Source organism: Helianthus annuus, chromosome 9, assembly GCF_002127325.2.
Source record: "Helianthus annuus cultivar XRQ/B chromosome 9, HanXRQr2.0-SUNRISE, whole genome shotgun sequence".
Classification (NCBI taxonomy): Eukaryota; Viridiplantae; Streptophyta; class Magnoliopsida; order Asterales; family Asteraceae; genus Helianthus; species Helianthus annuus.
In genome coordinates this window covers 82778862-82801459 of record NC_035441.2, presented here as the reverse complement: position 1 = coordinate 82801459, position 22598 = coordinate 82778862, and the positions used below count along the sequence as shown (strand labels likewise).

The window sequence follows — 22598 nt, the reverse complement described above, 5'->3', positions numbered from 1 at the left end:
CCGTTAAGGTCCTTACGTGAGGGAAAGCTTTCTTGATTAACAATATTATCCCTTATTAAACCACTTAGCCATTTCTAGTATCATGGTGCATACATTTAAACAAGTTAAACTAGTTTAGCAAGTTCAAAGTCTACTAATACATGATTAATTAAGCATCTTCTTGCAAATATCCCAACTAACCACATACTAATCATCCAAGATAATTAACTATAATCAAGAATTCAACATCAATAAACAAGGTTGCAAACTAATCATCAAAGATTAACATAGAAAATGCTTCAAAGTGTCATTACAAACATAATTAACATACTAATGGTTGTAATTAAGCAAGGGATACTAGTGTTTTTGCCCATAGGCTTACAATAATACATAATCATCAACCAAAATGCTTGAATACTAGACAAAATCATGGAAAGATTCAAGAAATCAAACCATAAACAAGCACTAGATTGAGAATCCGAATGATAACGGAGCTAAACGACACAATGTAGCTTGATTCCGGGTGAAAGCAAGTGCCTCCGGAGCCTGAATAATCGCCAGAGAAGCTCCCAAAAGTCCAGAATTTCGAAATGAAAGATGCCTTCTGTTTTTTATAACTTTTCAGATCGCACGGTCGTGCCATTAAAGTGCACGACCGTTCACTTTATGGGACTGTTCACCATACCGCGTGACATCAGCAAGTCTTGGTCCGGTCTTCGATATTGCACGGTCGTTCCAATGGGTGCACGAGCGTGCATCGCCGAGAAGTGGCTGGCACGAGCATCAGAACGGTCGGTGCAATGCCGGGCTGGGGCTGGTCATCGTATCCGCACGGGGTGCCACCAGAATGCACGATCGTTCGGTTCCAAGATGGGCTTGCACTCCTGATCGCACTGGCTGTGCAATGCCGAGGTGAGCTTGGTCGTCGGATCCGCATGGTGGTGCGACCAGATGCACGACCGTGCAACTCGCCCAGGTCAGAATTCTTCACAGAATCTTCGCAGCTTTGTTGTTTCGCCCGGAAAATCCTCGTATTCATCATCTTCTTGTTTGGCATGCTATTTTAGGCCTGTAAACAAAAGTAAACCCGATTAAGCATCCGATTCTCGGTTTTACGGCCTAAAACGCGTAAAATGGGGGACTAAAGTATGTGTAATTTGGTGAATATCAGAGAGCCTTCGGGCTTCATGACATTCTAAGAAGTTATAATCCTGATTTTTTTTTCATTTTATTCCATGCCTCTTCTGTGTGCTCATTTCTTCACGTTCCAACATCATTTTATGTTCCTTTTGCACACGAACACCTGTAAAACTTCCATAACTAAGTACAAGCTAAAAACTAACAAAAACACTAACTAAATAACTACAAATGAATACAGAACATTAAGGAAAATATATGTGTTTGCAATACATCACCTGTAAAACTTCCATAACTAAGTACAAGCTAAAAACTAACAAAAACACTAACTAAATAACTACAAATGAATACAAAACATTAAGGAAAATATATGTGTTTGCAATACATCACCTAATCATAAGTTGGACTAATTGTCTGGCTCTTGGGCAACTAGGGGTGCCACACAAGGCCTCGAAAGATGAACCAGTGACAAAGTGATTTCAGAGCAGGTTGTTCCTTAGATACGTTGGAACATGTACACTTACCTATATGAGCTTTAAAAAGACTTTGAAGGTTACGCAATGGTGATGCGCGAAGACCGAAATATGGGAAGCTTTGATGATGGTCTTCATAAGCCACGAGTATGGGATCGCGAGCTCTGTTGTGGGGAGTGTAACATTATAAATTATACCGAGACCAAGGAGTTGAATAAGACTTTGTTTTTAAGCTGCAAGGGTTCAATTCGTATACGAGACGAATACAGGTGATTAATAATAATACATTTACCAAGTTTTGGTGACTGTGTCATAAAAAGTAACTTATTGATATTTTTATAATTTCATTTATAAATTTTTATTGTATTATTATTATAGGTAGTTTGGAGCATATTTTGTATTTTTGTTGTAACTTTTAAAATTCTAAGTATATCATTGCAACATGTTTATTTTCATCTATGACTCGATATAAATTTTACTAAAAACAAGTTGTGAATGGTAATGTACAATTGATCGAAACACAAATGTACATATCATCAGACTGTCTCACGAGTTAGTTTGTTTCGTCTAAAGTGACATTACCCTTTCTGTTATTTAATAATATAATATAACACTTATATATTTCTACATATATCGTTGTGACATGTTTTTTTTATCTACTATTTTTTTTTGTTATTTACCCTGAGGAACAGAACCAATTATGTTCGGTGTTGTGATGAACCAAACCATTCCAATCGAATAAAATTGATACCACTATCAGTAATATATAGACCCGGTACAAGCGTTTGTTTTTATGATTTTACAATCGACGTAAAACACGCGTCAATATCCTCTTTGAAGAAAGGGATAGAGCAAAAGTGTCTCAAACGGGGGGGGGGGGTATCTCCAATGACTCTCTTACTTGATCATCATGAATGATCTGTAAAACTGAAACAACACCATTAGCGCGTTACGAGAAGTAGGAGGGGGGTTCTTCTCATAATCAGGCTCCAACGTGAGAATAATTATGTTCTTTCTAAAGAGAAAGGAAACAAGTGTGTGTTAAGACTGAGAGAGCAGGAATTAGATCCCAACGTATTTATAGCCAGAGGGTTGGAGAAGGAGGAGAGGCAGATTGGGTCGTTACTGTTAAGGAACATCAATTTGGTCCCCTTTGTCGCGGTAGTTAGAATTCGCAAAGGCAGGAGTACATGTGGGCTGTAATTAGCTACAGGTCACTTTCGATGTGCACTTCTTGTCTCGTCCATCCTCAGTCGTTAGTGGAGATTGATGAGGGATGAAATGGCACATGTTGATTGGTCACACGTCGTTTTCGTTTGTACGTCTTGTACCCTACACGATTGCACATCGTGGGGAACTTCAGGAAAAATAGCTGGCGTACGCTGATTGGCTGCAGATCCCTTTCACCATGTACCACGTGTCTCCTTAGTGCTGACATTGTCCTGCGTAAGCGAGAGTGGCCTGTGATGGAACATTGTGATCGAATGAGTATTTTTTTAGATTAAGTGTCTGCGTGCGCATGAGCTTGGTTGCTGCCTCTGCGGTATTTGGGACTATACCCCTTCAATCTTAGGCCATGTATAGTCATAAAGCCCTTTGTGGGGCGTTATGCGACAAGTGGCGAAATGCGTAAGAGAGGGGCTTCATATTACAAGAGGGTGTAGTGGGGTTATATATGTATGTCTTTGTATATATGTATGTATATATGTGTGTGAGTGGGGCTTTGAATCTTTCTTCCTTCACGCCGCTATGTATATAACGGGAACAAGATTTTGCACCCCATAGCGCCGCCTGTAGCGGTGTTCCGTGGCGCTATGGGGCACCATGGCCACTTTCCCCGTGATCTACCGCCCCATTACACTTAGTCTTAGACATATCTATTTCATTCGTGTGCTGAAGTTATACTAGTTTTATATCGAAGTAATTGAAACCGACTCACTGGTAACATTATTCTACACTTGTAACGTTGTTTGAGAGCCGCCTTTGTATTTTTATAAAATAGTTGAGTAGTGATGATGAGTCGAATAGAGTTTAGGGGAGTCAGAAGTACAAGTTATGTGTAACGTATGGGAATTGAACTAGTGTGTAGATTGAGATCGTGAAGATATTAGACCGTGGGGTATGGTGGGGCGGGGGTTTGGGGCATGGGTTGACACGTGGCTTGGGGGGGCTTCGCTGGGCTGACCCACATTGAAGACGGTATGGTGGGGCGGGGGTTTGGGGCGTGGGTTGGGTGGGCTTCGCTGGGCTGACCCGAATATTTGAAATATTTTTTAAAACAACAAATTTATTTTTTTTAATATTTTTAAGTAAAGAAAATTACATAAAAAAATTCCTAACGCTTATATTTGTTCTTTATCTCTTCTCTCATCTCCAAGATTAGTTGCAACTCGTCACCCTCTAGGTGATCAATGGGTGGGTTGGGATAGAAATTTCAAATCATCCCGTTTTTGTTTCAGGGCATCTCTAGCATCTTTGCTCTTTCGAAGTTCGGCCCTTTGTTGTTGGAATACGTTGAATGTATCTAACTTGCATGCAATGTCATCCAACTGATCGCTGTATATTCCCCTACGCGAGCCCGAACTCCCAGCTGAAGGCGATGCCGTACCCGATCTTGATTTTTGAGCGCGCCTTTTTGCGGCATCTCTTCCATATTCAGGCCGGTTTGGCGAATCATCCAAAAGGTCCTCAAACTCTTGATCTCGTGCATCAGATTGGGCTTGGGACGAAGCCCTTGACCTTTTGGAAGACGTTTCGCTACCACTAGGGATATTCGCCCACTTTGGATGGAACTTACAAATCTCCCAACAATGCATGAAACGGAAGTCACTCCCCACATTTGTTTTGAATGTAACCAATGCATTTGTCACAATTTCGGCTTCGGTTTCACCACTTTTTAGGTTTTGCTTTGCTTTATTTAAAAAACCACTGAATTTTGTAAGTTGGCCGCTTATCTCGCTCCACTTCGAGGATAAGCTATCGTTTTCACGATAAGCCTCCCTTCCCATTTCTTCATGGAACGCTCTACTAACCGCTTCCCATAAATAAGTTCGATGTTGAGAATTTCCTATTTTAATAAAAATAAAATTTAATATATTACAAAGTTATATAAAAAATAACCATAAATATTAAAATAAGGGCTACAAAATATTTAAGAATACCTAAAGTTGGATGTAGAGATTGTTAAAACCAAGCCCTCGCCAATGCAATTTCTTCATTAACGACCCATTTTTGTTGTTTTAGTTTGATGGTTTCAAGTGCTTTCTCTACCTTGGTTTTTTTCTTATGACTTCTCTTTTTGGGAACTATTGAGGCGGAAGGACCATCGTTGGGTGGTTGAGTTTCGGGGACGGTTTCGGTTTGGGAAAGGTTGATGGAAGTTGGTGAAAGGTTGATGGGCGTTTGTGGAAACGAACTAGGTATAGAATCGTCGTTGTGTGGAAAGTTAGTAAACAAACGATTCCCGATATACGATGCATAATTCGCTTCAAGGGGCATAGGGGAGTGTATTAAAAATGGACGAGGCATTGGACGATTGGGTGGTGGGCTAGGATTATTTTCTTGGAATGCAAACGGGTTGTTCGGGTCATAACCACGATTATGAGGATGCATTTTTTTTTTTGTTTTGTAGAAGGAGAATTGAAGATGATTATAGAAGATGTGGAGTGTATTGTGGTTGAATGTGGTAAAAATAGGAATTGAAGTGTGATATTTATAGTGAAAAAATAATTTTTTTAACATAGCCGTTGGCCAACGGCTAGCCCAACGGCTAGTTTGGTTTGGCCATTGAGAGCCCGCCATGTCACCTTGCTAGACCCGCCTCACGCCCGACACCAAACTCCCGCCCCTTGGGCCACGCCCCAACCCAAGCCCACCCGGGGTGGTGGCTTGGGCGTTTTCCCCCAACCCACGCCCCAACGCAAGCCCCATACCCCATGTACCACGTGTACCACGTGTCTCCTTAGTGCTGACATTGTCCTGCGTAAGCGAGAGTGGCCTGTGATGGAACATTGTGATCAAATGAGTATTTTTTAGATTAAGTGTGTAACACCCCAAAAATGGGTTTGGTAATTTAAATCCGGTTAATAAAAAAAAGGAACGGTAAAAATACCGATAGGGGTAAAAGTGAACCCGTAAATAAATATTAACTAGGGATAATTAACCTAGTTGAATATTAGTATCGTTGGTACTAAACGAAGGGTTGTAGCCTTGTTTAATTAAAACGAAACATGAGGGACCAAAGTGAACAACTTGAAAGTTGTTGTGTTAAAAGAAAACAACACACACACATACACACACATCGTGTGTGTGTTCATGAACGAGCAGGGAAAGCTCCCATGGAGCCAGAACCCTAAACTTCATCAAAATCTCCAAATTGAAAGGCTATATGAAGCCCAAATTCACAACCGAACATGAATTAACGATCACCTTCATAAGGGGATCATAAGGTATGTCTTAAAACTTAGATTTGGTGATCTTGTTTGAAGTGGGTTATGATCAATCCATGAAATTGTATGAAATTAAGCATGTAGAGGTGTTAGAAACACCAAGTAGAACTTGTGTTATGAATAATTTCAAGTAATTGGGTGATTTATAATGAAACCCATTGCATGAGTGTGAAGATGATGATCATGATGAACTTGAAGATGTTATAGTGTAATCTTGTGTTGTATAAGGTGTTGTATGATAGACTAAGATAGTTAAACTTGAAGTGAAATTTATGATTATGAGATTTTGTTTGAATGTGATAGTTCATAAGATGAAATAAGGAAGAACATGCTTAAAGCACTTGTACATTATGCTTAGGAAGTAGTACGCACGCCAAGTGTTTGATGAAATGTCTAAAAGACAATAATAAGTGAAATTGTATGCAAGTAATGGGTAAACATATATAGTTCATGTGAAGATTATGTAGGGATGATGTCGAGTATGCTTTATGCTTGTTTAAATGGATTAATGATGTTGAGTATGCTTTATGTAGGTCGTATGTTAGATGTGAATTTGATGTGGTTGTTCATAAGTATAAGCATATATGCTAATAAGAATGTGATTGTAATGACATGAGTGTATAGGAATCATGTCAAGATGGATGGGAGCGTTGAAGGCTAACGGGCTACGAAGACTCAATCAAATACGCGAACGCAAATACGGGCGCGCAAGGTAAGTGAACTCCGAACTTACCCTTTTGTTTGGTGATGTATTTATGATATATGTTAATTGTTGAATGTAATGTAAGAAGATATGAATTAATGTTATTACTAAGTTAAGTTTTAATGGAATGGGTTGGAAGTGGTTAAGAAAGAGATTCGATTAAGTTTGGGTAAGAAAGGGGAACTTACGTAATGAATTATGCATAAAGGCGAATTAAGGAGTTATACATGTAGGATGTAAATTGTAAGTACGTGTATGAATAGAAGTGAATACATGTTTGAGTGGGTATTTAATTATATGCTTGAATGAATAAGTCGAGTTATGTGTATTTGAGGACATGTTCATATAAAGGGAAGCTAATGATACTAACCGTTTTTCTATTGAGAATTGATGTGAAGTATAGCATGTAACTATGGAAGAGAAGGTTGACTCCGCAATCCGATGCGAGTGATCGAATGGATGGATGAAGGGGCTAGTATAAGAGAAAGCATGATATGTTGACGCTTTATTATGCATGTGTTAAGATTATTTGTATTATGTCACCGCTTGCTAATGTTGTGATTGAATGTGATGACTGCAGGCTGTACAGGGTTATAGATATTTCGTCAAGAAGTGTACGCGGTCGAAGATCGAGTCAAGTCGTGGATTGTACGTGGGTGTGGATGTGGTCACTTAATTTGAAGTATGTATGTTAGTTTTCATTAATTTATAAAAAGAGAATAATGTATTTAAGCGAAATGAAGAGAATCATGAAAGAAATTTTACATATGTTTTTTTTCCGCTGCGAATCTTAGGTTAAAATGTGTTAGGACGTTACAAAGTGTCTGCGTGCGCATGAGATTGGTTGTTGCCTGTGCGGTATTTGGGACTATACCCCTTCACTCTTAGGCCATGTATAGTCATAAAGTTCTTTGTGGGGCGTTATGCGACAAGTGGCGAAACGCATAAGAGAGGGGCTTCATATCACAAGAGGGTGTAGTGGGGTTATATATGTATGTGGCTTTGTATATATGTATGTATGTATATATGTGTGTGAGTGGGGCTTTGAATCTTTCTTCCTTCACGCCGCTATATATATAACGGGAACAAGATTTTGCACCCCATAGCGTCGCCTGTAGCGGTGTTCCGTGGCGCTATGGGGCGCCATGGCCACTTTCCCCGTGATCTACCGCCCATTACACTTAGTCTTAGACATATCCATTTCGATAGTGTGCTGAAGTTATACTAGTTTTATATCGAAGTAATTGAAACCGACTCACTAGTAACATTATTCTATACTTGCAACGTTGTTTGAGAGCCGCATTTGTATTTTTATAAAATAGTTGAGTAGTGATGACGAGTCAAATAGAGTTTAGGGGAGTAGAAAGTCTGAGTTATGTATAACGTATGGGAATTGAACTAGTGTGTAGATTGAGATCGTGAAGATATTAAGGGAGCACGCGCGCCAATGAGTTATAGACGCGCGAGATGGACGTAGACATGGTGTAGACGCGCGTCAATAGGTACCTAACACACGCAACTCTTGTTCTGAATAGTCGTCAATATATTATTTATATATCCTCCGCACAAATAATCCCCAATTTCCCTCCTCGTCCTCATGCCAATTTGATCAGGTCAGTCTTCTCTCTCTACCCTCTATTCTTTCATTTGATTCTCGTTATTAATTCAACAATTGTATGATATGAAAGCCAATCTGTTGAACAACATTTCGATGTCTGAACTGAAATATTATTCTCTACTTTCTTTCTTTGTTATAATTTTGGGTTCAGATACGTTAATTGAAGAGGGGGGTAGGTGGTACATGCAGTGTTTGTGTTATTTTATAAAATAGGTAATAAATTTGCTTAGTTTTTGTCCGGGCAGTGCTGTGAGAGAATTAGAATCTGAATCAAATCAAATCAAATGGCTTTGTATTCATCTGCCCTGATCCAATCAACATCATGTTACCATAAGAATTTGCCCACAACACTCTTCAAACCAAGCTGCTTGCCTCGAATGGCAACAAACCATGGCTCCTTCCGGAAACAAATCAAGTGTTCATTATCTCTGGAGTTTGAACAAGAGGATGCTAGTGTTTCTACTTCCGGTTTTTTGGAGGGAGAAGAATTCAGCCATGTCACCAAGTTTACTTTTTCTGATTTCAAGATTAGTGATCGGGTTAGCATTGGCCTAGGTGGACGGGTATGTACAAAATCATATTTTATCATATTTCACTTTCATCTCTTGTGTTGACTGTTTGGAGCCTTTTTGTAGGGCGATGAGGCTGTTTTTGAAGCCATTATTGTAAATTCTGATAGGTACATGCTGAAGAAACTCTTTTTTTTTTTTTTTTTTGTTATACACATGTGGAATCTAACGTATGAACGTGCAGCCCATTAAATAATACAAAGGTGGTGCTTAGACGGCTTACTACTTCTCAAGCACAGCGAAGAGGGAAACGTGCTATGCAGGTGCTTCTGCTTCCTTATTTGAAATTTTGGCATGGATTCACTCATATTCGTCAAAATGGATATTGCAGGTTCTAAAGAAACTGGCCCGCCGTAAGCTGATGTACCATTCTTATTCGATGCAAGTTCATGGTTATGTGTGTCCTCAGACAATGGATGATGAGGGCTCATTTACCCTTGTTCATGGGGTAGGTGATACTGATACCTGATACAAACAAATACCCTCCCTTCATTCTCCATGAAATAATTCCCGCTTTTGTTTTTCTTAATTATCAGTATCATGGTAGTTTTTCTTTGAGGCACTGGCTTCGTCAGGCGGATTGGCTACCCACATTGGAAGCTACACTTGCTTTGGATGAAGAATCGGTGAGACGGGTGGGTGATGATACCGTTGGTGGGCCAGCTGTTTCTCGCCAGCTGCGTGTTATTCGAATTCTGATGCGAGATCTACTAATCGGAGTACGTTGTATTATTTATGACAACGCATTGGAAGGATGTTTTTTTTAATGTTTGTGTTGATTTTGTATTGCAGGTAAATTACTTACATAGTCATGGACTTGCCCATACAGAGCTCAGACTGGAGAATGTTCATATAAGTCCAGTCGATAGACATATCAAAGTGAGTTCTTGATCGTAGTATTCACTATTGTTGAAGTATGAAATCTGTTTGGGGGGGTGGGGGGGAGTACGTTGTATCTGTGATGTTGTATTATTTATGACAATGCTTCTTGTGATGTATGTGCTTTATAACTGTCAGGTAGGAATATTGGGGAATGCTGCTGACTTTTTCGAGGATGACACAGACAGACAACAAATGATGATTGCGTTTGACATGAGGTATGCAGCAGAGGAAAATAAAAGGAAGATGGAATTATCCTACGCTAATTTTATTTATTCATTTAGATGTCTTGGATTCATCATGGTAAAGATGATATTGAGGGAGCTTATGGATCCGCTTATCTTCACAAAGTTCAAAGCATTCCTCAATAAGGTAAGATACCCGTGATTGACCATATTTTTTTTATGTAATAAAAGATTCTTCTCACTCTAATTTGTTTGTATCCATCTGTTGTTGTTGTTGTTAATGACACAGGGGAATGATCCTTCCTGCTTGCGTGAATTTCTACTAAGAACTTTTAACATGAATTCATCACATGGAAATGTTGGGCTGCAGGTATAATCTCTAACATAGTTCTCCTCGGTACTTGCACGCCATTGCATTTATTTATATGTTATTTCCATTACAGATGCTAGATAGGAACTGGGGTGCAGGCTGGCACCTGTTATCATTACTTGTTGCAACTAGACCACTTAATAGAATAAGGTAAAACGAGCACATAGTATTATACAATACCTGAAAGTTGACGCAGTTTCCTTTTCAGTTTTCACCCAATATCATTCATTATTAATTACTGATAGTTGATGTTAATGATCCCTTTTTTGTCTTCATTCTTAGATATTTAAGAAATAGTCAACCACTTGGTTAAAACTCTGTGCCAAGTTAAACATTTTAATTTCTTTTTCGATTAGATTCTTGCAACCGTATGTCTTTGTTTTTAAACAAAATCAGTTAGAATCATGATTTCTTCTGTTAAAAAAGAAATCAAGTTAGAAATGTGCATAGTTTACTGAAAATCCGTCCATGGAAATGTTGTCATATTGATGAACATAAACTAGACAAGGTCAAGTAGGATGGGTGCAGTGGGTACTTTTCGGTACTGGTTGGGTTGACCCAACACACTTATTTATTTATTTTATTTTTTTTTGATAAATAATTGGTGTGTTAAATATTTTACAATATTAATCTACCTTTTTTTAGATAAAGACATAAAGTGATTAAAGAGGTATTATGCATTCAAAATATACTTTCCTTTCGACCTCTTTGGCCTGTTTGACCCATGTATTTTAAACTTTTTTTTTAGTTTTACCCGTTTGATCTGTTAGATATTGAACATGATCCACATCAACACAATTGTAAGTAGATAGGTTGAAACTGCCATCTCTTAAGTAAAACGTACCTTGAAAGTGATGTACACAATTACGAATCTATCTATTCAAAACAACTTTCTGCACATTTGATGTGGCAGTAATGCGGGAAAAGCTGCTTATTTTGTACTACAGCGATAAATTCCTTATTTTGTACTTGTATTAAGATTTAGTTAATACATGCATACTTTGTTGCAGATGTTTAGAAGCTCTGAGACACCCATTTCTGTGTGGACCGAGATGGCGAGTAAACCCATCAATGGACATCATCAGATGGAGTCTGGGATCAACTGCAGTTAGAATTACCGAGGAGTACATATATGGCCACCAACAGGTTCTTTCCATATTACTATAGAATGAGTGTTTTGGGGTTTTCTGTAGAGATCACAAAGTGGTCATGTTGGTTGTCAAAATAGGTGTTTCAGTAATCCGGTGGTGTGCCAATCATGACTATAAGGATTATATTATTTAAGTAAATCATATATATATATATATATGTGTGTGGATAAAGTGATATTATGCTAGAGTTTTCTCTGTTTCAAATTTAGAAGCTTCAACTGTATTAGCTAGCTCTTTATGATTTTACTACTGTTTATCCTTCAGCGCATCAGGCTTGCTCACTTCCTTGAGTTAATGGAGATGTTGAATCCTTATTCAAAGCCAAAGGTTAGTAATATCATACTCTCTTAATATGCCAAAAGGGGTAACTTTTAGTACCAGTAGATGCGGGTCGGGCCAGGTTACACTTTGGTTTTTTCAAATGATGATTAATTATGGTTGCAAAACAAGATAATCATGTATGTACAACAATAACCACCTTTGCAGAACTGGCTAGGGTTGCTACCTGGAAGATGGAGATTGGCTTACTGCACGGGGCGCCACGTAGGACTAACCACTCGCCAACCACCTTCCCGTGTGCTCATCGGAGACGTGCACCTTACAATAACCCAACCATCAAAAACAAAACAACCCTTGTCATTCACCTCTGATGTCAACTTTAGGGTCCTAGTTGGCAAAGATTGGCCACATGACAAAATCGGGATTCATGGAAAACTTGTAGTAAATTCCACATTCAGATTAACATCTGGAAAACGGCATTACATAAAAGACGAAGAAAATGAAAATCTGCCTCCTGCATTTGCAACCAACGCCCAAGAATCAGCCATCAAGAAACTTTCTGGGAACAAGTGGAGGAAAGCGTTACAACAGAGAGAACCACCGTCGAGCCTTCCGGTGGTCAAACTTGTGTCCAGTGACATTGATGTGACCCTGGTGTTAAATGAACCCTTGAGCAAAGATATTGAGGCGGCACAGTCTGTGGTTAATGAAGTTAGGATGCAAATTCCACCAGAAATGTTTGATCTGTCAAAGATTGTTTGTGGGACCTACATAGATTCTAGGATGATGGTTCTTCGAAGTGTCAATGGATCGGCACTCTTGTTTACACGGGTGTGTAGCATTGAATGTTGATGTCAAATATTGTAGTTTGTATATACATAGAGATTATTGTTATAAGCACACTTTAGAAAAAAACAATTGTCGATTCAGAGTGTATATTTTAGTTTTAGTTTAATGTCGAACCACTAAATACTGCCGGTACCCCTTCGGTTTGTATTTTTGGAGGTCAAAATCAACCCGAACCAGTATCCGGTCCGACAAAACCCCGGTTTGGAACCAGTTTTTATCGGTTACACGATTTGAATATTGGAAAACACTAATATGACCATTTAAACCCCTTTTCTAGCTCATTTTCCCCAAAAATTCACCATATTTCTCATTTAATTTTTAATCTTCGTTTTTTCTTTATTTTTTAAATTAAATAATATTTTTATACTTTTATCATTATTTTTTCTCTTTCCTCCATTCACAATCATTTTCAAATATAATATATTAAAAAATTAATATGTGTTAACAGCATTTCTGTATATGTAATAGTTATATACGGCTATAGCCTATAAGCTTCGCTGCCCAAAGACGTATTGTATTGATCATATTGTCGTACTGATTTTAAAAGCCACTGGCTACCAAACTGTTTTATGCAAACTGTAAGATCATACTGTCGTACTGATTTTAAAAGCGACTGGCTACCAAACTGTATGATCATACTGTCGATTGGCTATCAACGAGCAGCTATCACAGTCGGGTTAAATCGTTTTTGATCTTAGCCTCATTGTTAAATCGTTTTTTATACAGTCACTAAAAATGCGTAAAAAAGATATATTTACATCAGTTAAGCGTGTCTTTTGTGTATGAGTCATGAGTGTATCTGGGTTAACATTAAAGAGTTGTTAATCTGTTTACTATCATGTTTGGCGAATCTTCAATTAAGCCCGAGAAGAGGCCTATTCGCAGTCGGTAAAGAGGTCTGTTCACAACCGGTATGCAGACTGTTTGCAGCCAATTTGCAGACCTCTTCGCAGACGGTAAGCAGACTGTTCGTAGCTGGTCTGCAGGTTGTTCGCAGCCGGTCGGCAGGATTGAACTCAAGCTTCAAAAACACTGCTGGAATGCATTGCTGTAGGATTGAACAGTGCTTCACTGAATGGATTTTGATTAATTATTAGGTTCGGGTAATGACTCGATGTTTACCTAAAACCGAGATTAAAGGGAACCGGAACCGACCCTAAATGTAGGGTATTATTTCAGGTATCCATTTATATGGTGTTCGGTTCTCGGGTCAGGTCGGGTACTCATCGGGTCGGGTATTAACAAATGCTCACCCCTAGAAAAGATACTCAGGGTGTTAATCAATTTATATAATCTTAAATTGAAAGGTTGGTGACCACTTTCTCTTTTGATAAAATTCACCTTAACTTTTCTTAGTTGATACCCCCCCCCCCCCTCAAATTTCTGAATTCACAAAAACCAACTTTTTAACTTGATAAAAATGAGCCTTCTAATTTTTAACTTGACAAAAAAGCCCCTATACTTTGTAACTTCTTTTTAACCTTCAAACTTTTGACACGTAACTTTGCTATAATTTCATAATAACCCTCTAACTTCAAGTTTCTAAAGTTTCAAGCTTACCCTAAAATTATTTCTTACGCTTTTATTTTTATGGACATATCGGTACAAATTCGAGTTCTTCTACGTTTTAACGTAATGTTTGTTTGAAAACCAGTTGGGTCAATTATTAAATGCTTTTATGTACGTTTTGACATAAATTTTGTTTGAAAACAAATCGTATCAAATGTAATACGTTTTAATTCGACGGTATAAATTTGAGCTATCATACGTTTTGACGTCAATTTATTTCGGAAACCTGGTTGATTGTAGTCTATACGTTATCATTTCGCGTATTACGCCGCCGCAACGCGCGACGGGTAAAAAACTAGTTTAATTTTAAAATCAAATGGTTACAACCACTAAAAGTAAAAAAAAAGTAATTTACTTTGAAATAGGGGTGTGCATGGGTCAGTTTGGTTCGGTTTTGACCAAAAATCATAACCATAACCGATCAGTTATGGTGGTTATGGTTATTCGGTTTTGATGGTTATAGTGGATCGGTTATGGGTGGTTAACCGTGTATTTACTTAGCTAAAAATAGCTTAATTGTTTTTAACATTAAATAAATTGTTATTGCATATTTGTATATATTAGTATATTACATAGAATTAAAAAAATACATATAATCTATAATATTAATAGCAATTAATATCGAATATTCATATAAAGTGATATGATACATTCCATAAATTCAATGAAACATTCAACTAAAACCACAAAATGATATGAAAACTCATAAGTACTAAAAACCTTCCGTCAAAACATCAAATATTAAAAATATGGTGAAAAATCCTAAATCCTACAAAGATTTATTACATGTCGGTTCGATTCGGTTATGATGGGTATGAAAAAATGATAACCATAACCGACCCGCTACTTTCGGTTTACAAAAAAACAATTAACCGACCCACCGGTTTTTTATTTAGTTCGGTTTATTCGGTTCGATTTTGTCGGTTAATTCAGTTATGGTTCGATTAATTTGGTTTTTTGCACACCCCTACTTTGAAACATAACAAACTTCATGCAGTAAGTAAGTAAGCAATCAAAATGAGAATCAACAATAATTTAAAATGTAATTTATGAGAAAAACCCATAGGGGAAGCATGTGGAGGGAGTTTTGTGGATGTCATTGGGATTGGGTTGAACCCAAGCGGTTCAACGCATCCCGAGCCGCAACACATTCATGGTCAATCCTAAGCGCACGCTCATACGCATCAACCGCTTCATCTTTCATTGTTTTCTTCTCGTAACACTCTCCCAGCAACCAATACGCCTTTGGATTATCCCCTTTGAGTTTGACCGATTCCACCAGGTCTTCGATCGCTGAGTCGACTCGGCCTCTCTTGCTCCCCTTGACCTTGATCTCTGCTCTTTTCAACAGAGCGTCTCCTCTCTCGGCGTAGCTCAGCGACTTCGCCGTCAGCGGCGACAACGCCACGTCCAGCGACTCCACCGCCGCTGAGATCAAACCTTGCGCATCCAGAGCCAGTGCTTTGAGTATGTGAGATGCGGCGTCGTTTGGATCAAGCGAGATCGATTTGTCGGCTTCATCGGCGGCTGATTTGGCCAGTCTAACAGAGGACGCGTGGTCTTTTGTAGATCTGGATTTAGCTAAGAGTTGAGCGCCGGTGATGAAGTGACGCTTGGCGTCGTAGCTTGATCGGTTTCTGTAACGGAATTTGGTGAGCAGGTTTTGAGGTATTTTTTGCATCCACATGAACATCAAGATCGTAATCAAAATGAAAGCAGCTTGCATCGCTAGATCACTTGTCATTTTGACGAGTTTAGGGCTTCTGAGATTTGTTGTTATTGGTGTTCACCTTTCATAGATGCCTGTACCTCCTTTGTTGTTTTCAACTAGTTGGATTTCTTCGTGCTACTCGGTGGGAAATTGTTTGGTATCGGTTTGGTTCGTTATAATATCGATACTCGCTATAGCAATAGTAAGAGAAAATTTATAAAATAAAATCGTGATATGCACAAAAGAATATTTATATATATTTTTATCCATCGATGACCATAAAGTCGAATACCTATCAAAACGTTGATACCGGTTTGGTTCGATACGGTTTTATGCGACTTCGTTACGATATCAGTACTGATATAGTTTACAATGCAAAAATAAAGTTTGTTTTAAATACACCCATTTAAAATAAAAAGAACGTCATATTGTAATGTTAAAAGAAATAAATATATTAACGTATTTTTTTAGATTGACAAACGCAAATGATTCAAATCAAATAATAAACAAAGCACTATTAAAATACTAAAAAAGTATAAGAATCGATTATATTGCGTTGAAACTTCATGTAAGATTAATAAATATAACTTATCCATAAAAAATATATATATGTTTAATTTATTATTTTGTATTATTATATAGGGTTTTCAAAATATGTGTGTCTAAATGGGCCCCAACAGACCAAAGAAAAAAAAATCACAATGAACCAGCGTGATACAAAACTATAATCGAGCTGGGGGTCTCACTGAAAACAGCCTCTCTATTTCTACGGGATAGAAGGTTGTTTACATCTACCCTCCTCATACCCTACCTTACCTTTGCTATTGGTGGGATGTACTGAGTATGATGATGATGATGAATGAACTGGCGTAAAAAAAAATTGTTTTTTTACCAATGGCACTACAGTAAATAAGCTACAATCTTTGGCTAATTGTTTGATTGCTCCTAAGGTCAGACAGTAATTGTTATATATAGAAAGGTTTTCATGATCGGACCGGACATCAAACCGGTCTCTTTACCGGTTCATTGGTTGAACCGGTCGGATCGATCGGACCGAATTTAAAAACCGGACTCTCTCTCTCTCTCTCTCTCTCTCTCTCTCTCTCTCTCTATATATATATATATATATATATATATATATATATATATATATATATATATATATATATATATATATATATATATATATATATATATATATATATAGGGGGCTGCTAGAATGAGAACCACCCCGAGTTGTAAGAACCGCGAGAACTACACCCCACGGAGCGCCGTTCGCCATGATTTTTTTTTACAAGTAGATGTGTGTATTATAAACACAGCCGTAAAAAATCATGGCGAACGGCGCTCCGTGGGGTGTAGTTTTTTACACCACAAGTTTGGTGTTTTTTAATTTTTTTTCTTTTTTCTTTTTTTTTCACCAAACTTGTGGTGTAAAAAACTACACCCCACGGAGCGCCGTTCGCTATGATTTTTTACGGCTGTGTTTATAATATACACATCTACTTGTAAAAAAAATCATGGCGAACGGCGCTCCGTGGGGTGTAGTTCTCGCGGTTCTTACAACTCGAGGTGGTTCTCATTCTAGCGGCTCCCTATATATATATATATATAGGTAAAGGATCCTGTAAAAAGTGCCCAAAATGTGAGAAGTGTAAGAAATAATCTGGTGTTGACATGTGTCCATCAATTATATTAATGAATAAGGGTAATAATGTAATTTACTCCTAATGGTAGTTAAAGTCAATTAAAGGAAATGAGATCATGTGTTAACTATTTTAGGAGAAATTTTAGGAAACATATTTGTTTTTACGATTTTATACATCTGATTGTTTTATCTTCTTCATCATCTTTTAATCGCAACATCTTTTAATCATATATTGTTCATATCTTCTTTTCATCATCTTTAAATTGCAATACAATGTTTTTTGGATTCTAGATAAAACACCATGACTTGAATCATAGTCAATGTCTCCAGATGTTTATAACACCACGCTATGAACAATGTCTCCAGATAAAACACCATGACTTGAATCCAGTGGCGGATCCAGGAATATTTTTCACTGGGTTCACTTTTTTAGATACTCCAATTTCATGTTACTGAACATAAAGAATTTCGGGTCGGTTCGATAGTTCGGATCGGGTAAGGTTCACCACATAATAAAAGTAAGATACAATGATGAAAAGAAAATCGTCATTAGAAATTTAAAATCACATAATATAAAATACGATAGTCTTTACAAATAAAAAAAACTACCTAAAGTTGTTGACGACGAGTTTTCATCTTTTGAAAACGTTGCATTACACTCTCAACGGAAACTTTTTGTAAGAACTCCTTTTCAATGTAACAAATGCAAGAATCGTTCATGTATCCATCACCCATTCTATTACGTAATTCTGTCTTCACAAGCTTCATTGAAGAAAAACTCCTTTCAACACTAGCCGTTGCAACCGGTAAAACTAGTGACAACTTTATTAAACGATAGACCAACTGATACTCAATGTGTTTCCTTGTTTCCACCATCCTTTTGGCAAGATCACTAACCCCATTCAAGTTATCAAACCGACTATCTTTTTTCATATTAGAAATGTAGTGACCGAGTTCATCGATAAGCTTATCTGTCACACCCCCAAAATCCACCTGCGGATAACACCCGCTTCGAGGGCGTGACTGACCAGGATCCAGCCACCAATTATACTGAATAATTAAGTTGATAACAAAAGTAATACTTACTAACCATAGGATTAGCAAATATCAAGTTCAGAGTTTAAGGTTTCAAGTTCAAACAGTAATAAGTAGCGGAAGCATAAGTAAAGTAGTAGTTAAACAAGTTCATAGTTCAAAATAAGGTAACACCCAACACAAGGGTGGACAGACACTACTCGTTCCCAAGCAGCAAGCTCCTTCGTCAATGGTTACCTGCAAAGCATGCAGTAAGGGGTCAACAATAATGCTGAGTGAGTTCACTAGTTTGTCCAGTTTTAATTACCAAAACTTGTTTCACCAGTTAATTTATCCGTTTATACATGCCATGGGGAGCTACCCCAAAAGTTAGCGACTAAACTGTTTTTCCAATACCGAACACTAGGTAACCGTTTGCGTTTCCGCAGGATGCCCCGATGTCAATGTTCTATCATCATTGACGGATGCCTGAGTACATTAGTTCACGACCGATCCCAAACCAGGGCACGGTGTGAGGCTGGTAAAACCTAAATAGCGCTATCAACTAATAACCCGTTCGCCTGGCCCCGGCGACTAATCGGTATTATGTAGTAGGGACTTGAGTGATAGAGTTTCGTTTAGTGCCGTTAGTTGCAATCCGTATAAACAGTAATTAACCAAAGGTTTCCCAATGACAAGGGAAGGAAAAGTAAGTTTGTTCCCAGTAACTAGGGAAGGAATGTAAATGGTATCCCCTTTTACAAGGGGATAGGGTTGTCTTAGTCTCGTGTCCCAAACCACCGGGACGCATGCTTTTAAGTTGTGAACTCACCTTGGGTTGCTCGGTAGATTTATATTACTTGTCAAACACGTTGGTCACCACGTCCTAACATGGTTACCGGTATAGGTCAGGTTCGGTGTACAAGTAATCACGTAAAAACTTACACATAACTAACACGTATAATGCATATAATTAGACGGTGGGTTATTGGGCCGGCCCTAACAGTAACACAGTCAAACAGCATCACATAGTCCAGTTAACAGGTAGCCCATAATACACATAATGGCCCAATAACCAAAGTGGACAGCCCAGTCGCAACCAGATGGTCTCGAGTCGCAACCAGGAGGTCTCGGCTTGTCACGTTATGGTTGCGAGTCGCAACCGTGTGGTCTCGAGTCATCATGCTGTGGTTGCGAGTCGCAACCGTCGTAGTCTCGAGTCGCAATCGTGTGGTTTCGAGTTGTCCTGCTATGGTTGCGAGTCGCAACGGCGTGGTCTCGAGTTGTCATGCCATGGTTGCGAGTCGCAACGGCGCGGTTGCGAGTCGGAATGCTGTCCCTTTCATGTACACGTGATGATGCAGATACATCAGTCCCATTAGTACAATGTAATCAGGCCCAAATCAGGAAACAACCAATAAGGTTTCTACTAACACTTTGCCTAATCTGACTATTAAACCAAATAGATCAAACTTTGCCATTTTTGAATCTTCAAACCACATTCAACAAGTTCATCCTATATTCATAGTTTTCTAGGGTTTTCACTTTAACAAAATCATACATTTTGGACCGAAAATCACATATTTCTAACAAGATCATGATGTAAAAACAAGAAAACATACACTTTGTGACATTAAACATAACTCGGTTGGCCCTAATCATTCATAAACCATTATTCTTTAGCCATTATAAACATATTATCAAGCTTTCATATGTAGAGGTTTACACATATAGCCAAACTTCACAAATCATCCTAAAAGTCATGCATAACAATTTTAACTAACCATTTTCTAGTTTATAAACATTTCATTTATCAAACATTCAAAGCATCTTCCACACAAAATAGGACACTAACCGGTTAGAAGAAGAAGCCGAAAACAAAGAGAAAGGAACCGAGAAGATGGAGTGTCCGAGTGATGATTTTGTCCGAGATTCTTGTCCGAGATTCTTGAGCTTGAACCGAAAGTTGGAAGAGATGGAATGTTGTTGAGGGTTTTCTAGTTGAGAGAGAATAGAAGGAGCGTGTTTGTGTGTTGTGTAACAAATGAAGGAAAGTGAGGAAAGGTTGGGGTTTTATATACAAGGTTCAACATAGGCTAAGGGGTTTCGGCCCAAACCGGTTACGGCCCAAAGGCCCACTCGAGACCTAGTGGCCCACTCGCAACCGGGTGGTTGCGAGTCGTGGTCTCGAGTCGTGGTCTCGACTCTCATACATATATATATATATATATATTACATACATATCACACATATCATGTAAAAGTCACGTTTCCATTTAATAATATTTATATATACACAAAATATTACAAGGTGTTCATTCGGAAAAACCTAGAGTGTCACATTATCCCCAAGTTTTAAGAACTTTCGTCCCGAAAGTTAAGGCAGCCACTGCCAAGCTAGCGTTTTTAACGGGGTGTCACATCATCCCCCCGTTAGTTTGGAATTTCGTCCCGAAATTCAGTTGTAGCTTCAGTGCTGGGGGTTTCGTTTGGGAACAACTGGGGATACTTGGACTTCATCTGGTCTTCCCGCTCCCAGGTAAACTCTGGGCCACGTCGTGAGTTCCAACGAACTCGCACGAGAGGTATCTGGCTACGTTTGAGGGTTTTGATCTCTCGATCCGTAATCTCAATCGGTTCCTCAGTAAAGTGTAGCTGTTCATCAATAGTTAGTTCCTTGAAAGGAATTATGAGTGTTTCATCTGACAGACACTTCTTCAGATTGGACACGTGAAAGACATTGTGCACTGCACTCAGCTCTGCAGGTAGGTTCAATCTATAAGCAACCTTACCGATTTTCTCGGTAATTTCGAATGGTCCAACATATCGTGGATTCAGCTTGCCTCGTTTACCAAAACGAACCACACCCTTCCAGGGTGAGACTTTAAGTAGAACCCGGTCCCCGACCTGGAATTCTAGCGGTTTCCTACGCTTGTCAGCGTAGCTTTTCTGACGGTCACGAGCTGCCGCCATGCGTTGCCTTATCTGTGAAATCTTTTCCGTTGTATCTACCACTAGTTCTGGGCCTGTGAGCTGACTATCACCGACTTCCGCCCAGCAAAGAGGTGATCGGCATTTACGACCGTATAATGCCTCAAAAGGTGCCGCCTGAATACTAGTGTGGTAGCTGTTGTTGTAGGAGAATTCCACCAGCGGTAGATGCTTCTCCCAGTTCTTGCCAAAATCGATCACACATGCCCTAAGCATGTCTTCCAGGGTTTGGATGGTGCGTTCAGACTGCCCATCCGTTTGTGGGTGGTAAGCGGTGCTCATGTCCAAACGTGAGCCAAAGGATTTGTGCATAGCTTGCCACAACTCGGAAGTAAAACGAGCGTCTCGGTCGGAAATAATAGAAGTTGGCACCCCGTGCCTGGAGACTACTTCCTTTAAATAGATCTCTGCCAAGGTAGAAAACTTGTCTGTTTCCTTAATGGCCAGAAAGTGTGCAGACTTAGTCAGTCGATCTACTATCACCCAAATAGTGTCATTCCCGCGTTGAGATCTAGGTAGCCCCATAACAAAATCCATGGAAATTTGCTCCCATTTCCACTTCGGGATTTCGGGTTGCTGGAGTAGGCCTGCCGGTTTCTGATACTCAGTCTTGACTCTTGCGCAGGTCAAACATTTGCTAACGTATGCTGCTATGTGGGCTTTCATGCCAGGCCACCAGTAAGTGGTCCTTAAGTCGTGGTACATCTTATCTGAACCAGGATGTACTGAATAACGGGACTTATGGGCTTCGTCCATCACAAGCTCTCGTAGATCTCCGTAAAGTGGGACCCAAATGCGCCCTGCCACATAGTAGGCGCCGTCTTCTTTTTGCTCTAATCGTTGTCTCGATCCTCGCAGGGACTCAGCCCTGACGTTTTCCGGTTTCAGAGCTTCAGTCTGGGCATTTCGAATCTGAGTAGGGAGACTAGACTGGATGGTAAGTTGTAACGCTCGCACGCGCTTTGGTATGGTGTCCTTTCGGCTGAGGGCGTCTGCCACGACATTGGCCTTGCCCGGATGATACTT

At 39.0% G+C, this 22598-nt stretch overlaps 2 protein-coding genes and 1 long non-coding RNA gene across 3 annotated transcripts; 2 read left to right on the top strand and 1 right to left on the bottom strand.

Moving 5' to 3' along the window:
- Positions 1-5905: 5905 nt before the first annotated feature.
- LOC110874450 lies at positions 5906-7520 on the top strand. The gene is made up of 3 exons (XR_002555961.2): positions 5906-6037; positions 6662-6749; positions 7321-7520. It is a non-coding gene; the product is annotated as an uncharacterized LOC110874450 (long non-coding RNA).
- A 570-nt stretch (positions 7521-8090) lies between these two features.
- LOC110878011 (probable plastid-lipid-associated protein 14, chloroplastic) lies at positions 8091-12746 on the top strand. The gene is made up of 14 exons (XM_022126261.2): positions 8091-8353; positions 8604-8921; positions 8994-9037; positions 9112-9190; positions 9259-9375; positions 9464-9646; positions 9720-9806; positions 9945-10024; positions 10091-10178; positions 10281-10361; positions 10435-10511; positions 11372-11507; positions 11777-11839; positions 11999-12746. The coding sequence occupies exons 2-14, from the start codon at positions 8643-8645 to the stop codon at positions 12641-12643; spliced, it is 1959 nt and encodes a 652-aa protein (XP_021981953.1). The 5' UTR covers positions 8091-8353; positions 8604-8642; the 3' UTR covers positions 12644-12746.
- Positions 12747-15305: 2559 nt separating this feature from the next.
- On the bottom strand, positions 15306-15953 carry LOC110875975. The gene has a single exon (XM_022124163.1). The coding sequence runs from the start codon at positions 15951-15953 to the stop codon at positions 15306-15308; it is 648 nt and encodes a 215-aa protein (XP_021979855.1).
- Positions 15954-22598: the final 6645 nt, after the last annotated feature.

Bases quoted from the DNA above. Each gene is read 5' to 3' on its own strand.
- LOC110878011 (XM_022126261.2), top strand. From the start codon at position 8,643: ATGGCTTTGTATTCATCTGCCCTGATCCAATCAACATCATGTTACCAT. The intron at 9,038-9,111 runs GTACATGCTGAA...ATGAACGTGCAG, and splicing joins ATTATTGTAAATTCTGATAG to CCCATTAAATAATACAAAGG. The intron at 11,508-11,776 runs GTTCTTTCCATA...TTTATCCTTCAG, and splicing joins ACATATATGGCCACCAACAG to CGCATCAGGCTTGCTCACTT.
- LOC110875975 (XM_022124163.1), bottom strand. From the start codon at position 15,953: ATGACAAGTGATCTAGCGATGCAAGCTGCTTTCATTTTGATTACGATC.